This window comes from Anarrhichthys ocellatus, unplaced genomic scaffold (assembly GCF_004355925.1).
Source record: "Anarrhichthys ocellatus isolate YVR2014 unplaced genomic scaffold, GSC_Weel_1.0 scaffold57, whole genome shotgun sequence".
NCBI lineage: Eukaryota > Metazoa > Chordata > Actinopteri > Perciformes > Anarhichadidae > Anarrhichthys > Anarrhichthys ocellatus.
The window spans coordinates 296510-318104 of NW_022280087.1; the positions used below are offsets into that span (position 1 = coordinate 296510).

General features: G+C 44.3%; 3 protein-coding genes across 5 annotated transcripts in view; all 3 read right to left on the reverse strand.

The window, feature by feature from the left end:
* Window positions 1-5917, reverse strand: part of LOC116396608 (glycogen synthase kinase-3 beta-like) — a 14448-nt gene extending 8531 nt beyond the window's left edge. The window contains exons 1-2 of the mRNA XM_031871312.1: window positions 5570-5917; window positions 722-807 (exon numbers count right to left, since the gene is read on the reverse strand). Of these exons, the coding sequence (XP_031727172.1) occupies window positions 722-807; window positions 5570-5744 (261 nt within the window). The 5' untranslated portion in view covers window positions 5745-5917. The remainder of the gene's footprint in view (window positions 1-721; window positions 808-5569) is intronic.
* Window positions 5918-6348: 431 nt separating this feature from the next.
* Window positions 6349-7899, reverse strand: LOC116396561 (L-threonine dehydratase catabolic TdcB-like). The gene is given in 6 exon segments (XM_031871231.1): window positions 6349-6611; window positions 6757-6834; window positions 6942-7090; window positions 7175-7305; window positions 7453-7634; window positions 7722-7899. Coding segments are annotated over 6 exon segments (981 nt in total).
* Window positions 7900-14204: 6305 nt separating this feature from the next.
* The window catches only part of cica (capicua transcriptional repressor a), a 36348-nt gene continuing 28957 nt past the window's right edge, over window positions 14205-21595 (reverse strand). For all 3 annotated transcript variants that reach the window (XM_031871240.1, XM_031871243.1, XM_031871241.1), the window contains exons 17-22: window positions 20024-20205; window positions 19517-19659; window positions 18579-18730; window positions 18227-18361; window positions 18014-18139; window positions 14205-17487 (exon numbers count right to left, since the gene is read on the reverse strand). In XM_031871240.1, coding sequence (XP_031727100.1) covers window positions 17216-17487; window positions 18014-18139; window positions 18227-18361; window positions 18579-18730; window positions 19517-19659; window positions 20024-20205 — 1010 coding nt within the window. In that variant the 3' untranslated portion in view covers window positions 14205-17215. The remainder of the gene's footprint in view (window positions 17488-18013; window positions 18140-18226; window positions 18362-18578; window positions 18731-19516; window positions 19660-20023; window positions 20206-21595) is intronic.

Below are 21595 nucleotides of genomic sequence, written 5' to 3' on the forward strand. Positions count from 1 at the left end.
TGACATAAGTATATATATATATATATATATATATATACTTATGTCAATTAGACAGTAAAATGCTTAACAAATAAAGAAAAACAAAAAGAAAACCGTAGTTATCAATCTACTTCATCTGCTTATAATGATAAATTTGACCCGAAGAGGCATGCTCACTGTTCAGTGGTTTCACATGACACCGTGATAACCTTCAACTGCAGCAGACATTGGAAAAGTGTCAATATTTCTGATAAGCCACAATAATAAGACTATCAACTTTGAGATAAAAATGCAATAAATGTATGCGAGCAAACTATTACAGAGACATTAAGTAATCTTAGAAGTGATAAAAGGAAAACAGCAGAAGAACCTGCAAAGGTACGAACAGCGACGCCCACACAAAGCAACACCAGCCTCAACCCATGTGATTCCATTAGCCTCTCACTGACACAAGTATGTCACATGATCAGATCATAGACAAGACGGCTAGCAGAAAGTAGGCTATAAAGTCACCATTGAAAGCCATAAATCTCAGCACCTGGCAAAGTGATCATGGAGCCACTGGTATTGATCAACAACCTTATCAACTTCAGCCAGATATATTGCAGTCATTTGGTGTAATGAGGTGATAAAACTCTTAGTTACTTAGCAGACGAGGTGATAAAGTTGCACTTCTACTTATAAGAAGGACAGAGCTTCTTCTGATGACACCCAGAGGTCTTGGTTGGGCTTCCTTGCTCACCTTGATGTCAGTGTAGGAGACTTCCTGTGGGCGGTCCGGTCCCTGACCTGGTGTGGCCACGACTGTCGTCACCTTCCCGCTGTCTCCTAAGGAAACAAGCAGCAACAGGGTCAATGGGAATATAACAATACAGTGTTGTGATTCATAGCAGGTAATCTGGCAATTGCTTTATTCGGCTAAAACTTGTGAAGTTATAAAAAGGATTAAAAGACAAATTTCTGGCTCCTTCCTACAGAGGAGTTATGAAATGGCTTCACAATGGCCCCCAAAACAATAGCCCCCAACATCCAACCCAGGACACTCGCTGCCTTAACATTTGGACCGTCTGAATACTTAGGTTAATGGCAGCCTGGTGAAGGGATGTCAACTTTACGGCACCTCCAGGGAAGTAGAGAGGAATGGCAGAGTTCATAATCAAGACACTGACTAATTAAACTGGGAATGAACCCAAAAATAGGCCAAGCGCTTTCTTTGTCCTGATAAACTGTTTTAAGTGGTAACAGCCTTTCATACAAGGATTAGTTTGTTACACCGTCCGGTGGCGATGCACTAGAATTGAGAGGATAGAAAAAAATGCATTATTATACAATAATGGCCAATCCCGTTCACGACTGACCCGGTTTGATTACAGTCATGATGCACTGACACCGTTTTCTGGGACTTGGGACCGAAATGCTGTACACTTCATTTTACTACATTGTTAATATTAACTCATTCACACAACAAATCCTACACTGATGGCAGAGGCTGGCATACAAGGTGTCAACCCTGCTAATCAGGATCCAAACTAATGTTCATTCACAAACACTCGCACACCAATGGCAAAGCCTTCAGGAGCAATTTGGGGTTCAGTATTTTTTCCCATGGATACTTCTAGATGTCAACTAGTGCTGCCAGATAAACGGTGTTTTCATTCATCGTACTATGCACATGTGCTACAAATACATTGCAAATCACTGCCTGAAAAGCAATGAATCATTTTTTTCCGAGATGGTTATTAAAACCCGGTATTAAACGGCCTCCGGGGCTAAAGACCGTAGAATTTACTGTCACGCTGAGGCCTCTCTGTGCAGACCAGAGAGGTGGAGACACTGAGGTGAACCACCTGAAGTGAACATTACGCGAGTTACTCCTGAATATATATACTTGGTTGAACCGGTATACCGCCCAGCACTACCTGCAAGCCAATGTAGCGATAACTACCAAAATTACTCCCACCTCAATGTTTACCCCAAGTCAGCACCGTTCTCTTTTTTTAGACCTCAGAGAAAAGTATTTCAACACAAAGTAGCATTAAAGCTTTCACATCAAAAGTAGTTTAGCCAACTTTACTAACATTTGCACACTGGTGCTAAAAGCAGTGAACAGACACGAGTCACGTGATTCGATTGACAGAATTGAAGTCGACTTGTTGTTCCTCTTGACTGATAACTTGAATCATCCACTTTTAGTGGACAGCCCTAGTGTGTTCACTGCTCATGCTGTCGTCTCACCCATAGTGGAAAAGCACAAGCTACACCAGTATTCTCTGTCTGCACGACACTCAGCACAACATTGTGGATAGTAGTCAGAGGGGCTTCAACAGCTCACGTAGGCGGATGAATACCCGTCAACACTATCATTCTGATAAATCACCGTGTACCACCACTCTGAATCCCCACAGCAACAATGATTTACTTCACCCTTATGAGATGTCTTAACTTTTTTAGTCTCTCTATGACATTTTAGGTCATTGGAGTAGAGTTTAAGGCAGAGCGTGAACAGCAACGTCCCCGGTTCGAGACTGGCCCTCGGCTTTAGTTGCATGTCAGTCCCTGCTGCCATTTCTGCTAGTTAAATACATGAAAAATAAATTATTTCTGTAAATTTACAAAGTCCAGAAGGTAACATTTTTTGAGGAAAATGCACGTGTTAGCAGCTTATATTTTTGCTGTTAAAACAGAATGCAGACTATAATTACTGAAAGGAGTTGAACTAGCAGTTAAAATGGAAGTTCTGAAAGAAGTGTGAGTAAATTATAGGAACAGTGAAAACTGTGGGGATCAGGAGCCTAAAAGTTGTTTTTTTTGTTGCTGACCTGAGGGCTTGTGTCAAAGCGCAAAAAAATGGAAAGGTGAAATGTCAGTTGAAGAGAGACAGATGAGTCGAGTTAAAAGAAAGCACGGACGTTCTGCTTAATTCAAGTTGTGCTACTTAACTTGCCACCTTACACATCAAACACTATAATTTGCGGATATATTTCAGTAATTTCGACATAGAAAATAATTTATAGTTATAGCTAGTTGAGAGGAGATTTAATTTTTCTCTGCTGATCTATGCTACTTAAATAATAAAGCGGCCTTTTGCTATCTAGCTGTCATTATGCTGCATCACCCTGACCGTGTCTACATACTCAATGCTTTGTTTACCAAACAAGACAAGGCACTTATTGATATGGCCCTCTTACAGCCAGAACTGCACGTCCTGGTGTTCTCGTACGTCCGTCCCCACGCACACACGGTGAATAGGCCGGCACCCTGGTGATATCTGTTACAGCTGAAACTGTGAGGCGTGCAGAGTGACCGGGTCACTGGGTTCTCTTAACTCAATGGCCCGGTTCATGAATACACACTCACACTGGGCGCTAGGTTAAAAGTAGGACAGATAGTTAAAGGATACGCGTATGCCGACTGTCCACGGTGTTCCTCCTCTTACAGTGTTTTTGCTGATGCATCAGTCAGTACAGCCGGAGATATCAGGGCTCTTTTTCCTGCTGCCATTCATTTCTTACAGTAGAAAAAACACAACTGACACAGGACTGAAACTACCCTGAGGTCCATAATAAAGGTGCTGCTGTACTCTGGCTTTGTCAGTGTGTCTGTTTTTATCATTGTTTCATTGTGTCTGAGCTCAGTGTTTGTGGGACACTCTGCTTCCTGTCATTCAGGAAAGGAAGGAAACTCTAGTCTCTCGGAGGAAATAATCCCTGAAAAACACACCATTTTTCAAACTTTGTCACATCAATACCTATTTATTTGGCATTTTTATTAACTCAAAAGGCAGATCATTTTTAGCCAGATTTGACACTGCAAAATCTGTGTCTTAAACATGGCCCCACTATAATCACAATACAATGTTTTAAATATACATACTATTCTGATTAATACATTTACCTGCAGATTTCCAGCAGTCTTGTCTTCATACACAAAAACACACTGTGAATACACAAACTCATCATATTAAAGCTAAGTAGCTTTAAGATAATTAAGTTTACCTGATTAATATGTAGTTTAATGCAGCAACATCTTCCAAAAATCAAACCAGGCCATCCGCTCTATAGGGAGAACCTCTGGTGTAAGTGCGAGGTTTCCATTAAGTATACTGTATATATTGTTTCATCATGTGACAGTCTACCACAAAAACAGAATCAACACATCATTTCACTGTTTGTGGACCAACTCCAAAAGTATAACTCAATGAAATCATAAATTCTCTAGTTGATATGCCACTTTCTAAGACTGGCAAATATTTCAGTGGAATAAAATCAGTAGAAAATTAACCATATAGGGAAAAATGCCATCACATTGAAATAGGTCATTAACCAGGAGGGCAACAATCGTATTATCTACCTCCCACTCTTGATCAGTAGTTTATCTCTTTGTTTAGGTTCACATTGTACCACATTCTAGAGTCTTTTACTCCAGAATGTGGTATCTTGAGTATCTTATATAAACTGGAGTACTTAATAGAAACCCCTAACATTGTGTCATCAAACATCCTCTGCTGTTATTCATAATAACAGATCACTGGTTGGTTCTCCATGTCCAAGTTTAATTTCACTGGTAATATTAAATGTCAAATCACATCATTCTCTCTCACAAATAGCTGGCTAACTGGGCTAATCCTGCCTCCTGAAATAGCCTCCAGATCTCCCAAACCTGACAGCGTATTCATCAATCATCTTTACCAGTTGATGGCAACATTTGGGGCTTTAAGTGCCTCCAGCAGTGTTGCCAAGAGAGGGAAAGCAAGAAAACATGGGTCACACTGCTTTGAACTACAAGTGACCTCCCAGTTGGGCTCTAATATCAAAGCCACACACCATTGCCTGCTAATGGATGATACGGTTTGGATTAACACATGCAGGCACACACACAGATCTCTGCTTACACCGGTCACTATGGTAATAAAGAGGCTACTATAACTCTATCTCAGACAGAGGAAACCTACTCCTTGGCATCCCAGCAGACAGCCCACCTCTTGTGCTGGATATGCATCACTTGCATCCTCCAGGCATCGGCCACCTGCTGCTAAGCCTTTGCCCCACAGGTGACCTTGGTGAAAAGGCAACTTTCCGCCCTGACCCTTCTCCAGGCTGATGGCTAATGCCGCACTCTCAAATAACACCCTCGGATGCAGCACTCGAGCTCGGGTATTTGCGGTCCAGCTTGGCCACAAAGGACAACGGAGTCCCGTTTTACTGCTCACTCACATTGACCACAGTGAAATAAAATAGATCCTCACATTGTAATTTAACATTAGTGGATCCGATTATTCGTCAATATGATTGACGTAATACTGAGTTACAGTGATAACCAGCCAGCTGCTTAGTTTGACATCAGTAGGGCTGAATAACGTTACATCCATCCGCCGGACGGGGAACTAGAAACATACAAAACAAGTGGCTAACGTTAGCAGGCTAGCTGGTTAGCATGCTAGCAAGTTGGTTAGCACTACACAGGAGCAATAACGACTTTCCTCCGGATTATAACATATAACACTGGCAGATATTTTTGAGGTAAAAGCACATAATATAATTTATTGGATAGACAGACTCCGACAAAGAGCTGAAGGCTAATTATGACTTACTGGCAAGCTTAAGGTTCGAGCATCCCGACGAGCTGCTGCCGGAGGCCTGCGGGACCCCGGACTTTCCTGTGCTGCTCCCCACGGCAGCGGCTGATCCGGTGGACGCAGCGGCGGTTCCTGGAACACCTAGCGGCTCAGCAAACGAGCTGGTCCTGGGCCGCCCGCTGCCGCTCATATCTCTGTGCAGGGGTCAGGGTTGTTTCTTTCACTATTTTCAGCCAATTGACTATTAATTATGAATACCCAGCAGCGAATAATCGTGGAAAGACACACCGAGAAATACCGCTCCCGTTGCCGCCGGCTGTCTGGGCTGATAGCTGTTGCTAGACACCTAGAAACAGACCGCTCGCAATGCCACATGGGAGACGAAGTTCAAACTAGCTGTTGCTCAGCTTTGCTGCACAGGCTTTCATAAATCAAAACAACTACAAAGTTAAAATGACTTAACAGTGGATGTAGGCCAAGGAAAGAGCAACGTTCACAGTGTACAATACCATAAAAATAAAAGACTAAACATTTTAGTATTCAGATAAAAACCATAGATTTTGGCCTGTTCGTGATAAATTGCCCACCACTATCCTGATGCTACAGAGATTATTTTTACATTAGAGTAGTGTAGCTATAAAGCAATGTCTCTTCACTTCACTCGCATAAAACATTCACATTCCCTCAATGACATGAGCACTGAAATTATTTAGATTTTCCACATCAGAAGACCTGAATAGTGTTTTATTTGTATTTCCCACTAAGAAAAGTCACATTATAGTAGTGTACATTTGTCAGCCTGGGAAGTTAACGAGCTCGTCCTTTTCAATGTTCCCTCCGCTGAGGATGCACACCACGCTCTTCCCCTCCAGCTCGGGTATCTTGTCGTTAACGATGGCGGTGAACGCGGCACAGCCCGACGGCTCGACCACAAGGCCGGACCTGTAGAGGGTGGACACGGCCGCCTTGATCTCTTCATCGTTTATGAGGACAATCCCCTCCACGTAACGCTGACACAACTCGAAGGGCAGTGTGCCTGCGATGCAAAGAAAAGGAGAGAGTCACGAATTAGTATCAGTAACAATTAAGAAGGACTTCACCCTAAAGCCATGAGCCTGAATCTAACTTAAAGCATCTCATAATTTAAAGCCACAGAGAGAAAGATTGAGAGAAACGACTTGCACATGATACCTGCAAAAGGTGCAAAAGTCCTGAGGCGATGCTCTTGGTGTCCATGCCCACTGGCTTCTTCTCAATGAAACTCCTGTACATGGTGCAGGCTGGGTTTAAACAGAAACACAACGGGCCCAAAGTTCACTAAGCTGCTGCGTGTGAAGCTAAAACTGCAGGTGATGCTTTTTTAAAAACTGTTGTGTGTTAGTTTTACCTCCATCTGGTTCCACACCGTAGATTCTGGTCTTATCACAGCCTGACAGTTTGATGGCAGCGGCCACACTGGCCAGCAGCACCCCTCCACCACAGCACACCACCACCACGTCAGGCTCGGGGACCACCTCCAGCACCTCTAAACTCAGACTGGACACACACAAACCCGGGTTTAGACTTTGCTCTAATAGAAGTTTGAATCCTCCTTATTCCACTGTCAGCCGTTGAGCGTACCTGGCGTGTCCTGCTATTAGATCCAGGTCATCGTAGGAGTGCAGGAAGGTCATGTCGCCCTCCTGAACGCAGCGGTTCACCACATTCATCAGACAGGAGGTGGGAACTCGCTCCACCTCCACCCCGAAACTCTGAGGACGAGAGTGATACTTTTAAAACACGGCTTAACTGCAACTAAAATAATTTGTCCTTTTTTCTGATTGGTGCAGAAAAAACAAATTACAAACAGCAAAAAGCAAATCACAGCGTAGACCGACAGTCGGCAGATAACCTCTAACCTGTATCAGGGTGGATCTGGACACGGGGGCCGTTTCGGGCATCACCACCTTGCCCTTTGACCCATAGTGTTTCGAGGCGTACGCAAAAGACTTCCCATAGTTCCCGGCGGACATGGTGACAAAATCACCCCCCTTTGGTCTCCTGGCAAACTGGTTGGCCACTCCTCTGATCTTGAAAGAGCCTGTCAATCAAATGTAAGACACGTCTTTAGCAACGGGCCGATGCGCGGCTGTTTCTGCGAGAAAGAACCAAAGTGTTTTCGTCCGACCAGTTATCTGCATGTTCTCCAGTTTGATGTGGATGTTGCAGTGGATGTCGAGAGGCAGGGTCGTCTGGCACTAGGGGATCATGAGAGTGTTGATGACACCCAGGGGGCTGCTGCTCACCGTCTCCCTGGCTTCTCTCAGCAGATCCAGGGTGACGGCGTCTGCGGACACCTCACCCATCTGTGTCAGAAACATTTCATGAGCAGGAATGCATTGTGGAGCCAGCATTTTGGCTGATAAAACATACGCATTCAATAAACAAATGGTGTATATAATAACAATAATAAGTACTGTACTTTGTTTTCAATTACTACAGTAGTTTTAATATAGATTTATCCATTTATATGATTTCACATCAGCCCTTTACACTACTCTAACTCGCATTCATCATATGTGCAAATTACAAATAATATTGTAAATAGTTATATTAGCTAGCTAACGTTACTATTTGGGGATTTTATCTGCTGTGCTGATAACATTACTGGACATGCACCCGTACTGATTTATTAAGAAAGAGCGATTGCACGTTGAATTAAAAAAACTACTTTTTTTTTACAGAAGAGAAGTTAAGTAAACCACCGCGATATGTTTCGTGCACGAGGCTTAGTCCCACTGACCTTCTCACTTGTTTGGACTTTTACTTTAAAAAGTGACAGCTCCGTGATGTTTCACAGTAACCGGAAGTGATGTTCAGGAAGTTCCTTTTGGACTCATGGGGACATCCCCGGGGTACATCCCCGCATTGAATGTGTTGTAACTCTGTTATGTTGTTCATTCTGTACACATGACATCTATCGCATTTCTGTCCATCCTGGTAGAGGGATCTCTCCTCTGTTGCTCTCTCTAAGGTTTCTTCCTTTTTTCTCTCCGTTAAAGTTTTTTTTTTGGGGGGGGGGGGTTCCTGTACCGATTCGAGGGTCCTGGGACAGAGGATGTCACATGTACTATACTGTACGTGTGATATTGAGCTATACAAAATAATTTTAATTGAATATTGGAATACAATTTACTAACACAACCTGATCTTAGTAGACTTGTTTAAGTCAGCATTTCCACTGCAGGTGAACAACACTTATCAATACAATAAGCATTTTGTTACATATATGGTTTTATGGTTCCCACATTGTTTCCCCCTTATTCATTAACGTCACATCTTGTTCCCTTGCACCTACATGTATGTGTCATCAGTTCTGTACTAGTTAACAATCAGTAAAGATTTCAATTATTTATGATTTAGTTATAATTAAATTGGCAAGAATTATGCTGCACGTTGGGGCAGTAATCTAAAGCTTTCACCATTTTATTTATATCAACATGTAATATTATATTTATCAATACTTAACAGTACTAACAGCCTTTGAGTCAAATGAAAATCAAAAAGATATTAAATTATCACTTGCACAATATTTATTGTATATTAATTGTCGTACATTGTCAGATTTTTGAATTATATCAGAAATATGATATTGTTTCCAATACAAAGACATATTTAGAAAGTTTGTCATACATTGATTTTTATTGTGCTACTCTGTAAATAAACAGTATACATACAGTACATACAGTTTACATGAACATACTGTGTTCTATGTGACAAATGCATCTGTCTCCTTCTTGACTTCTGAGCAGATGCAAAGAGCTGCTGATGGCTTCCTGTGTGTGTGAGGAGCTTCCCAAACCCACCAGCACAGAAGAAGCAGACGGAGACAAACTACGTCCTCTGTGCCGGTGGGGACGGGACGCTCCTCGTCCTCTCGGCTGGCGGGTGGAGCGGGCGGTGTCGGAGGGGGGAGGGGCAGGGAGGACGTCACCGTACTCACTGGGTCTCAGACTCACTGGGGTGCTGAGAGTGGTTCAGTGGTCTGTGGTGGGTCTGGGTCTTCCTGGGATGATGGATTTGGTTGACATCCACTCTCAGTTGCCCCAGGAGTGAGAAAAAAGCACAGAGGAGTCCTGCCCTGTGAGACACAAACACAAGAGATGAATACTTTTAACTCAACTATACGACCGTTACATTGTTCAATGATGGAATCTTATTACTGATACTTCTGTAGTCTTAGTGAGGGATTACTTACTCAGCCCACTGAAAGAAAGGCGACCTCCGCTCTCCATCTGGTCCTGTAGTACTCCATCCTTCTCATCTGGTCCAGAGTGAACACATCTTCTCTGTTGTCTAGGAGATCCAGGATGTTGCTTCCTGTGTTACAGCCATCGATACCTGAGTAAAAGAGACTTGGAAAACTTTTCTTAACGTTAGTAAGTTTTACCATACCTCTGTCTGATACAAGCCAACATATGGAGGTCACAGCAGTACACCATCAAGACCATACTTAAATTGTATCAGAGCTGTGTTTTATCCACCCTATTGTACGGTTCTGAATGCTGGAGAATGACACAAGAAGATCTCAACAGACTATCAACCTTCCACACCAAGAGTTTAAGACGAATACTGCACATTTTCTGGCCAAACACCATTTCAAATGAAGAACTGTATGACAAATGCCAACAAGAATGCATGGAGACCATGCTAATGAGCAGAAGATGGGGATGGATAGGACATGTGTTGAGAAAAGATCCTGCTGATATTACAAGAACAGCCTTACATTGGACACCAGAGGGGAAAAGAAAACGAGGCCGACCAAGAAACACATGGAGAAGAACTGTGGAGAAGGAGATGCAGAGCCTAAACCACTCATGGAGCACCATCCAGCGACTCGCCCAGGACAGACAGGAGTGGAAGACTTTTGTTGCTGCCCTACATGCCAAGAGGCATAAAGGGAAATGATGATGATGTCTGAGACAGTCACCTACACCTAACTATGAAAAACGGATAGTGAGTAAAATGAACAATCTGTCAGGACCTGTGTTTCCCCTGATCTCCTCTCCACACATTCCTGTCCTTTATGTTGGTAAAATAAAATCTGTTTTACCAGATTCTGTCTCCTGTGGTCTTGCTATTGGGTCCTGATCTTCAACTCCCGTGACAGAATCTTTGAATAACTGTTAAGTGAGACTTTGAGGCAACTTGTGTTGAGTGACCTTTGTCTGGTAACGACATCTAGACTTTATAAAGAAAAATACACAACGGAATAACAACCATTCACTGCTAACTTACCTCTGGTTTCTGCGTTGAGCATCAACCATTTTTCAAACGGAAAATCAACAAAGAAGAGATATTTAACAGCTCTGCTGTAGGATGCTGCCTATCGCCAACCGCGCCAGACGCGAGGGAAGGCTGTCTGGTGCTTTATCAGTCCTGCCAGACGCAAAGGTTCTACAATCCTGCAGCAAACATGCTGTCGGTCTCAATCCGAGTCGCTGTCTTCATCCGACTGCCGGTATTCTCTGCATGGGGGGAAGCTGAGGCCTGAAGTGGAGGGCGCCGACTCCCCGCAGTCCTCTTCTCTGGTCCTCTTCATGGAGGATCCGAGGCCTGAAGTGGAGGGCGTCGCGTCCTCGTGGTCGTCCTCACCGTTCCTCTGCCTCTTCACACTCGCCTGCTCCGTGTGGTCCTCTTCCCTGCTCCTCTTCATGGAGGATCCGAGGCCTGAAGTGGAGGGCGTCGCGTCCTCGTGGTCATCCTCACCGTTCCTCTGCCTCTTCACACTCGCCTGCTCCGTGAGGTCCTCTTCCCTGCTCCTGTTGGTGGGCTCTTCTAACCTCTGGGGGACTGGGGGCGGATCTTCCGGCACGTCATCCATGGAGTAGTACCCGGAATCTTCTCTCTCCGTGTCGGACTCGTCCTGGTCCTCCTGGTCCTCCTGGTCCTCCTCGTCCTCGTCGTCCTCGTCGTCAGAGAAGAGCAACTGAAGCAACTCACGCAGAAGGACGAGCTCCATCTGACCTCCAACCACGACGAGCTCCACCTGACCTCCACCCACAACGACGGGCTCCAACTGACCTCCACCCACCACGCCGGGCTCCACCTGACCTCCACCCACTACGCCGGGCTCCACCTGACCTCCACCCACCACGCCGGGCTCCACCTGACCTCCACCCACCACGCCTGACCCCACCTGACCTCCACCCACCACGCCGGGCTCCACCTGACCTCCACCCACTACGCCGGGCTGCACCTGACCTCCACCCACCACGCCTGGCTCCACCTGAAATCCACCCACAACGCAAGAGATAAGGATCGGGAGGTTACCTTCGTCGTCGTCGAGGATCCTGATGACTTCAGGGAGGCCGTCTTGTGCAGGACGTTCAATGACGTAGTCGACACCAGCTGAGAGGGAAACATTTAAACTGTCAGGATTTCCCATAACATGAAATATTTCTGGATTACATGAAGCAATAATCAAAGTTCAAATTAGAAAAGACGACAGCAGAGCCATAAAGTAACTGGACAGCACTACACAACTCACATAAAGTCCCCAACACACAAGAGGGTTCACCTTTAAACGTTTATAGCAAACATAGTGCAGCTCTGCCTCTGTTAGTTTGAACACAACTATATAAATAATGATAAAAGCAATAAATATTATTATTGTCGTTATAGATATTATCCTTATTACTCTTATTATTATATGTCCGAAACAACAGAGTAGGGTGAGAGGAGCAGCTGGCCACGCGCTTTTACGCACGGGCTTTTCACACGTTTCTGATCTGGATTCAGATTCCAGTTGCTAATCAGTCAGTCAGCGGGTCAATTAACCGACTGTTGATTACTCGTGAGCTCTGGACAAAGACGTTTATTTTGCATTTGCTTGGCTTGCAATAAACAGCGTGAACGTATTTGTTGAACTAGCGACGCACAGTGAAACGTGTCTACATTAATCCAACATGACTAACCTCTTTAGTTTATAATTCATTATTCTCCCGGTTTATGAGTTGCATATCACAGCGCGTGGAGGAGATGCAGCACGCGCACCTGCAGCCCCGTACAGTTACTTAACGGATCGCTCTCTTGTCCCTCGAAAACCAAATACCACAACAACGAGCAAAGCGCATCTCAATGCTAAATGTTAGAGAAATAGTTTATGTAATATGATGACGTAAAAGGATCAGATGTTTGTTCAATAACTCAAGTTTCAACAGTCAAACCCACTCAGGGTCGCATCGTGTCCTGGTTTGATGAATTAGGCTATGTCCTGACGCTCGCCGCTGATCGTTCCATATGGTTACCATGGTGCACAACTTCAGCATTTATTTAGCCTTTTATGAAAGTGTTCTATTTTCAGAACTATACATTTTAATGTTAAAATAGGAAGATTTGATGCCTTCAAACCAAAATAACTGTGTTTAATTAAACATCTACACTATTGTGAACACATTCCACAGACGTCCCGATACATTTAAGACATTCTGTCACTCAAATAATCAGTTTACACGAGTGTCTGTTTCCGACAGGCCTGATAATATAGTGTCAACTGTTCACCTTTCACTGCTTTCTAAACTGGGAATGCTTTAAATGCTTTCAAGGGGATGATTCAAAAGAAAAATGCTAAAATAAATGTAAAAGTTGTCTTACCAGCACAGGTATGGGCCATCTCTCACAGCACACACCCCGCAGGTGCTCCTCCTTCAGCCGAAGATCTTCAGGCGCTTCTGTTGTCCACGATAGTAGCGATGTAGTAGTTTCTCCAACAAGTTTCGTATCAAGTAGCTTTTCTCAAGAAGTTAAAAACTCAAAGAGTCAGCTCTCCACGGTATGGATGTCCAAGAGGTGGTCAGCTCAAGAGTTGTTCCGCTCAGGTCCAAGTGCAGAGTGACCGTTTCCATGGCATTCAGTGACGCGTGCGTGTGTGAGTGCGTGCATGTGATTATTTGTAACCTCATTTTGATATCTGCTAATTGGTATTTTTCTGCTTGTAAAAGTATAATAATTAATAAAAGAAACAAATATAAAGTAAAAAGACCACTTGGGAGGTTCAGCATTGTGATATTGCTTAAATCTTCAACTATATTTACTTTAAATTAAGCTTTTCTTCGTAATTGTTTTCCATATAAGTAATAATAATATATGTCTTGTGTGGGTAAAACAACATACTTCAGTATCTTGAAGGCTTAGGGGCTTATTTGTTTTGAAGTAGACAGGGTGTCGTAACTTCTAGCTTCCCAGTGTTTTATTTTTGCAGATATGGAAGGCTCTCTGACCAGCTCCCCTTACCTTAACCCACCTCTCACCCAATATGACCTCAATGTGGAAGGCTACTCTAATCCAATAGGCACACTTAACACTGAGATTCTTATAAAGGCCAGTTGGAAAAGTGCACACTTTTCTGGAGGTTTTGGGAACTTGCCTGTTGGCTGCATCTGTAGATCATGTTCATTTGTCTATAGTAAAATTTGGTCATTTGAGGATTCATTTGCATCAGCTATCCTCTCTTGTATCCACTGTTATTCTGGAAGTAGAGATTTCAATAAATCAGGGAGTCATTTGTCACCTTCTGTATGTGGATTGATAAATAAGACATACATTTTTTTGGAAACTTTCCAAAAATGAGAGAAATTCAAGCATGTGAAATAAATTCAAGGACATGGGACATTGTGTTAGAACTTTAATATTTTCAATATTTAGTTTTTTTTTTTGTTGTTTAGAAATATTGCACATGGTCAACATGCCTGCTTATGAGATAACACTCACCTCGCTCATCCTAAAATTCCTTCTCCAAAGTAAGGACAGTTTATTTTTAAGCACAATCATACAGTGTACACACATACATGTGTGCGGATGCACATATGTCTGTATGGGTGTGTGTGCACGCGTGCACGTGATTGCACATGCATGCAGACGGACACTTTACAGCCCTAACCCCAAAGAGATGAGAATTGATAGTCCTCTATTTATTACCTGTGTGTATTCATATATATTTATATATTGTATATCCTGAATATATATTTCATATATATCCTGAATCAACTGGGTTTGATAACAGTCAAGATGGTGGGCAAAATAGTCATGGTGACTATAAAAATACTGTCTCTAGAGTAGAATATAGAATGTAGAATACGATGAAAAATATACTATTGATAATGTTGCTGTATGGAGAAAGAGCAAGAGGTTGGTCGTGTTAACACGCTAACTGCATGTGCCAAAACATACACACACACCCGAACGCAGACCTAAATGCACATATATGGAAATACCGGTATATATATTTTTTTTCACACATCCAACTGTATACAGAGAAATAAAAGAGATACCCATAATAATAACTACCCCCCGCTCTCCGCCGAGGAAGCAAAGAGCCAAAAAGTGCTATTCAAAAATTGTCTTTGACTTTTAGTAAGTTATAATCTCTATCTCTTCAACAATAACAATAATTGTGTGATTCTTTTTTGTTTTATACCATAGTTAAAGACAGTATCACAACAGCTCATTCCTCTCACTGACTGACTGTGTTGGATTTAATATCTATGGCACAGAGCCTTCCCCCCGAAAACAAAATAACCCAAAATAAAAATTAAAAAAATGTCCTATTGCACCATTTGACGGGAAAGGATAAAGTGTCGATAAGAGAGGGAGGAGGGGAGGGCTCCAGAGACTGCCCTCCAGGGCTGGTCTAGGATCTGCTTTCCCTGAACTAACCCTAACCAGAACCATCCTGAGCTACATCGCGCTTGACCCGGGACCAGTGCTTAAGGGCACTTTCTAACAACACTTGAGGGGTTGAGGTAAAGAAGAGGAATGAGGAGAGTTAAAAGAAAGGGGGAGGGGGGGGGGGGGGGGGGGGGGAAGGGAGGTCAAGGAGAGGAATAAGTTGGTTGATAACATACGGAACAAGGTTATTCTTTTTTTTTCTACTAAAACAATCTCTAAAAACAATACTTTCCTGATTTAACTTGCGGCGAGACGGGCCGCACAAATTGTGCAAACACCTGATTTCAACGTTTTTACAGAACGACAACCGCCCCAGCTCCCCCCCACTTCTGTGTCTGGTGAGAATTGAAGAGGAGGGAATGGGGGTAAGAGGGGGGGGGAGAGAACCGCCCCAGGTACAATTAAAAGTAGGGTGGGTGGGGCGCAGACTGATTTTGTCCCCTTTTTTGTCCAGAGTTAAAATTTTTTTTTTGTTGTGATTTTATATTTTTTATGCTGGAGAAGAAACACAATAGAGCCACAAGAGAAAAAACAGGCCACGGTATAACGGGTTATTTCCACGGCAACGATAACGAGAGAAAGCAACATTATATCCACTGGGAGATTCAGAGAAGTTTGGTTGAAATTCTACTTTTTCTCTCTGTTGGTGAGCTCTATCGTGTTGTTGTCCTTATTCGCTATTATTATCTTGTCTTCCTATAGTTAGAAGATGAATCTTCCATCCGATAAGCATCGTCCACCGTTCTTCTTCTGCCTTTTTTCTCTGTGCTCCGTCGGGAGCCGGTCAGTCAGTGTCGAACTTAAACGTAGATTCTTCGAAGCCTCACAACCAATTGTCTCTTTACATAATCTCTTTACGGTGCCTGTTCGCACAGGGCTTTTTTCGGGGATGGGACCCCAACAGACATACAGACATATAGAATCAGCTCCCGCCAATAAGGACTCAGTCTTTCATAATGGCAATAACTGAAGGTGCAAAGATTGGTCACACTACATCCCAACTCCTGCCTTCCTTTTTCTTTTTTTCCAGGAGCGAACTGATTTCACGCTTTCAGTCTCTCTTCTCACTACAATCACTAAAATCTGTGCAGGCCAATGGCTTGGTCAGACCAGATTTGACTTTGTTTGTGTACGAGTGTTCACACTGCACAGATGTGTCCATGTTTATGTTTGTGTGTGTGTGTGTGTGTGTGCATGTGCTGTATATGTGTGCGTGTGCTGTCTGTCTTGCAGCATCGAGGGGTCGTGGAATATCAGTGGAGGTCGTTGGGGTTGTGTTTGTGTCCCGACCACTGTGCTGAGGAGTGGAAGGGGTGAGAAGGAGGTCAAGTCAATGGCATCTGAGGGCTGGCTGGCTGGCTGGCAACAGCAAACTGCATCTGCACAATAAGTGACAAAGTGCCTTTGTGTGTCATGATCCTTGGTGGCTGCTCCCGGGGACCGCCAAAGAGTAACAGTCTGATTTGGTAAGGGTGTGTGTGTTTATGTGGGATCATGTGCATGCTGGAGATTACATATGCACCAGGTTTTGTGTGTGTGTGTGCCGGAGAGATAGTGAGTGTGCGCCACATAGTTTGTGTCGAACTACAAACTACTGTACAAATGTGCTGAGAGCAGACCTGGGCAAAGTGGTAACTGAAAACACTCTGGATACTTGGGAGGGGGGGGGGGGGCAATACTGCAAGAAGCACTTGACTCGTCAGGACTTGTGATTTGTCCACTTTTGAGGCTTATTTTTTTTAAAAGTCTGATTGGACGAATCAAGCGCACCTCAAGTAGTTTGAATATTTGCGACTGTATTCAGATGTAATTTTGCCCAGGTCTGGTGGAGATTAGTGCCTGTAGAACGGATCCCACCGGAGCCATTCACACTACTGCTTCAACGCACACAAGAACATTCTTCTCTCTCTTCCTCTCTTCCTTTATTTTTTCGACTCTGTCATCCCGTCCAGCTTAGGACCCTTCAGTTTTCGGCTCCTCGGGGCTCCTGGCTTTGTCTCCTTGCTGCTCCGCCCCTCCGTCCTCCCGGGCTGATTGATTGAAAGAGGAGCTGTGGGACGGGGCGGGGCCGGCTTCGGCTAACCCTGCCAACACTCCCAGCTCGAAGGTTCCGGGCGCGGCCGTCTGCATGATCTTCTGACGGACTTCGCGGATCTTCAGCTGCAGACACACCTTGGTGGGGAAGGTGTCCGAGTAGCGTGCCTGGAAGGCGGCGGTGGCCTGAGCTGGAGAGGGTGAGAGAAATAGGAGGCGAACAGAGAGCAAGAAGATAGAGCGCTTGTTATCAACACTGTACGATATCAAGTATTAGCATATGTCCTGTGTGGTATTCTTTATGACTGCAATTGCGACTGATTCCGTGTTAGTTTGCTTTGTATTTATTGAGCATTTTGCATCACATAGAGATAATGAGTGAGTGGTTACCAAGTTTAACGACACGTAAACTGAGGAGGGAACAAAACAGAAACAAAAGAGCCCTGTAAATCCAGCCAAAGTCCCTGTATACTTTCCACTCATATTTCTCTGATACTGTAAAATACAAAGTGTTTTTAAAGTATAAGGACTTCTATAAATGTGAGGTAGCTCCCCTCCAAATATGTGAGTATTACTGCTTGCGCTGCAATGAAGGAACAGACTGTTTTGAGCTGAACTGAGGTTTGCCCGCACATTTGAATAAAAGTCAAATATTGAATCTCCATTTCAGGTAGTTATTCCTATCGTAACATTGTGTCCCATCTACTTGTGGTTTACCTGAGGGGAAGAAGCCATGTTCCTGAAACAGCTGCATGACCAGGGCCCGGCGCTGATCCAGAGTTCTGCGCAGAGACGAGTAGGGGACACGGTCCAAGTCTCCAAGAAGATCCTCTCCCTCGGTACCTGGTTGAACGAGGAGAACATCGTGTCACTTTCAGTGCACCTTTTTGGAGCTGCTCCCTGCTGCTGCACCTGATGTACCCGTCGTACCCGCTCTGTCGAAGGTGAAGATCTCCCCCTCACACTTGGCGGCGCTCTTCGGGGTGTTGGGCTCCGAGCTGCAGCTGGAGAGACGGCGGGTCTTCCTCCTCGGGGAGCTGGGGTCTTCGGCTGTCGGCTCCAGCTCTGAGATGAAAAGGGGGAGGGACAAGGGGGATAACAAGAGTATGAAGAGGAAAGGGGACACGTAGGAAGAGAGGACAGGGTAGATTTTAGACATATCAAGCACAAAAAGCAGGGAAATAAAAACAATGTGACGCCACAACAACGTCTTAATTCCAAATCCAAATAACACAATGTTGCTTTTTAAGAAAAAGAGTACATCTCTCTCTGAGCATCTCACCGGTGGAGTTGCGTCTCTTCCTGCGGTAGCTTCCCAGGATGACTCTTGGCGAGGTGGCCAGACTCTGCAGAGTGGGCGAAGGCAGGACCTCCTCTGGGTTGAACTCTGGAAGCTCAGCAAAACGCTCCTCAAAGTACGTCTCCGACAGGACCCTGCGCACAGAGAACACCGTGGTCATGCCGGTTAAGGGATTGGACGCACGTTCCTCATGGCCTAGGGCTGAGTTGTGTCAGGGCTTTCTCTTGTCTGTGGCTTCCCCACCACTCTCCAGCTGTCTAAATAAAGAACAGAAAGGGGAGAGCACTCTGCCCACTCACATTCAGGAAACAACAAGTTTCCATCATCATTTTATGAAGTTGGAGGTCTGGTTGTAAAATAAAAAAAAATTTAAAACAGAACTAGATGCCACAATGTGCGAACATCAGTGTTAAATAAAGTCGACAAATGGAGTCCCGTCCAGGGCGCTGAATCTCATCTTCAAGCTGCTTCACGCTGTAACTACAGAAGATGAGCTCCTGTTATACGAGCGCTCTCAGCTTGACAAAATGTAAACTGTTAGAATAGAGAGAACATTGTCTGACAACGACCGGAGAGCCAGAAGGACCAGGCTGACTTGTTTTGTTTTGCTTTGGCACTGATTCTTCGAGAGCCGTGACTCTGATGAGTCCGATCACGAGAACGGCTCTGGACTTTAACGAAAGCTTGTCTCGCAGCCAAAGATGAGACTCGAATTATGACTAAGCGCTGAACGTCTCGCATGCATTTCCCTCGTTTTACGGGTGCTTCCATATTTGATGTCATCTCGCATATTCCGAAGCTTCTAGACACTAAACCCACTCGGAAATATTTGATTCCAAAACAAAAATATGGAAGCACTGACGATAAGTTCCCTCAGCTAGTGACTCGCGCCTGCCTCGTGCCGACATCGTCCCACTTACTTCTCGAGAGAGTCGGGCGTCTTTTTGAGCGGCGGGGGTCTGAACTTGGTCTTCTTCGAGCCAGAGGGGGGCTCTCTTTCCGCAGGGGGAGGGGGTGGGGGGTCCAAACCCGGGGGCGGCAGAGGAGGGGTGCGAGGTCCGGCCTGGGAAGAGAGTGAGACAGTAGGTGTACCGTTCCCTCGCGACTCTTTGAAATTGTCTTAATTATTCCTTCATTTTTTCCACTGCACAATATCTACGTTTATGGAGAACTGTTTTGTTAGCATGTCTCTTTGTCTCTGTACTATTGTTTCCAGCTCAGAAAAGATTGTTTGTCTTGCTGCAGGGGGAAAAAACTGTTGATAAACACCTGATGTAAGTGTGTAACAAAGAGGAATAATACATTCTGGTGTATTCTTGTATCAATTAGACCTAAAACCGTTTGAATAGAATAGGCTTCTGAAGCTCTTTCACCAAAGCTTTGAGAGATGAGAGAATCAGCTGAATGAGCTGGGCAGCTTTTCTCACCTCTTTGCTGCTGGCGTCCATGCTGTGGTCCTCTCTGTCTGACTCCCTGCCTCCCTTTTTGTTCCTGCTCTCCTTCACCCCTCTCTCTGTCTCCCTGTCCACGTCGCTTTGTTTCTCTCCGCCGTGTCCATCTCCGAGGTTTTCTTCTTTGATGTGCAGGCCGAGGTCCTCCTCTTTTTTAACTGGAGCAGATAAAGATCAGTTTAAAAAAAAAAGAAATTCTGCATCATCCTCATTTATCGCACTGGTCTTAACGTTCTTAATCCTGCTTGCTCAGTTTCTAAAAAAAGATTTGAATCTGGAGGAAAAGCAGACTGATTCTGCAACAACATGGCCCCTTTTAATGCCTTAAAGGGACAGTGCGGATTTTTTGAGGTGGGGTTGAATGTTCTTAGCCATAGAGAGTAGAACATCAGTACAGCGATCAGCGGTAGCGATCAGCATGCTTGGAGAAACAGACAGAAGTGCCACCTAGGGAGCAAAGCAATGTACAGCTGTGGACTTATTTTAGACACCTAAAAATCAATATCAGTTTAAGTGTACGCTATATTTAGAATATTTTCACCGCGATCTTGTCGTCAGACAGGCCTCACCGAAGTGCCCCGACTCCATTGAAAAAAACTGTAATTTAACCTTCTAGAACAAGGGAGTCGCTGGTCTACCACTGCCTCGACCGGTTAGTTTGTTTGCATTATTGCGTGACTTTGGTGAACCCGAATTAACCCTTTAAAACCGTAGACTGTATAAAATATGGGCGAATCCTCCCTGAACTCACCTATAGGGTTCTGAGGAGCCACTGTGAAGCTCAAAGTGGGCAGTGACGACTCACGGCTAATCCAAAAATGGGAAAAGAGGTGGATCGTGGGTGGAGCTTAGGCGGCCCTGGGTGACGCTGCAGACGCAGCTAGCAGCTAGCAACCTGAAACCGCACCTACCTCGTGCTCCTTTATGCCTAACTTTAAGCCTTAATACAATTTAAACAGGTGAGTTCTATAAAAGTCAGCCCCTAGTAATGTTGTAATTCACATGGATATTAGCTATAGAGACCATAACCAGGCTGTAAACATGTTAAGTTATGCTGTAAAGCTGAGCATTTTTAACATAGAGGTCAATGGAGATTTTTTTGGAGCCAGCCTCAAGAGGCCATTCGAAAACTTCAGTTTTTTTTTTTGTCCCGTTGGCTTTATTTCTCAGCACTCGAGGTTGCTGCTTGGTTTAAAACACCAAAGTCACACAATAACACAAACAAACTCATCAATTGAGACAGTGATAGGCCTGCAACCTCCATGTTCTGTGAGGTAGAATTACTTTTAAAAAAGAAACATTTTGCCAAATGAGTCTCGCGGCTTTGAAGAGAGCACAGATAACGGTCCTGTTGGAAAGAGCTGTCTGACGGCAAGGTAAAGCGGTGAAAATGTTCTGAATATAGCGTACACTTACACTGATTCTGATTCATCAGGTGTCTGAAACAGGTTTTGCTGCTGCCCCCGTCCACTACCGTGCTGATACTTTCTCCAAACTGGTGGCATGCCCACCACCATCTACTGTAGATAATACACTGACTATGGATAA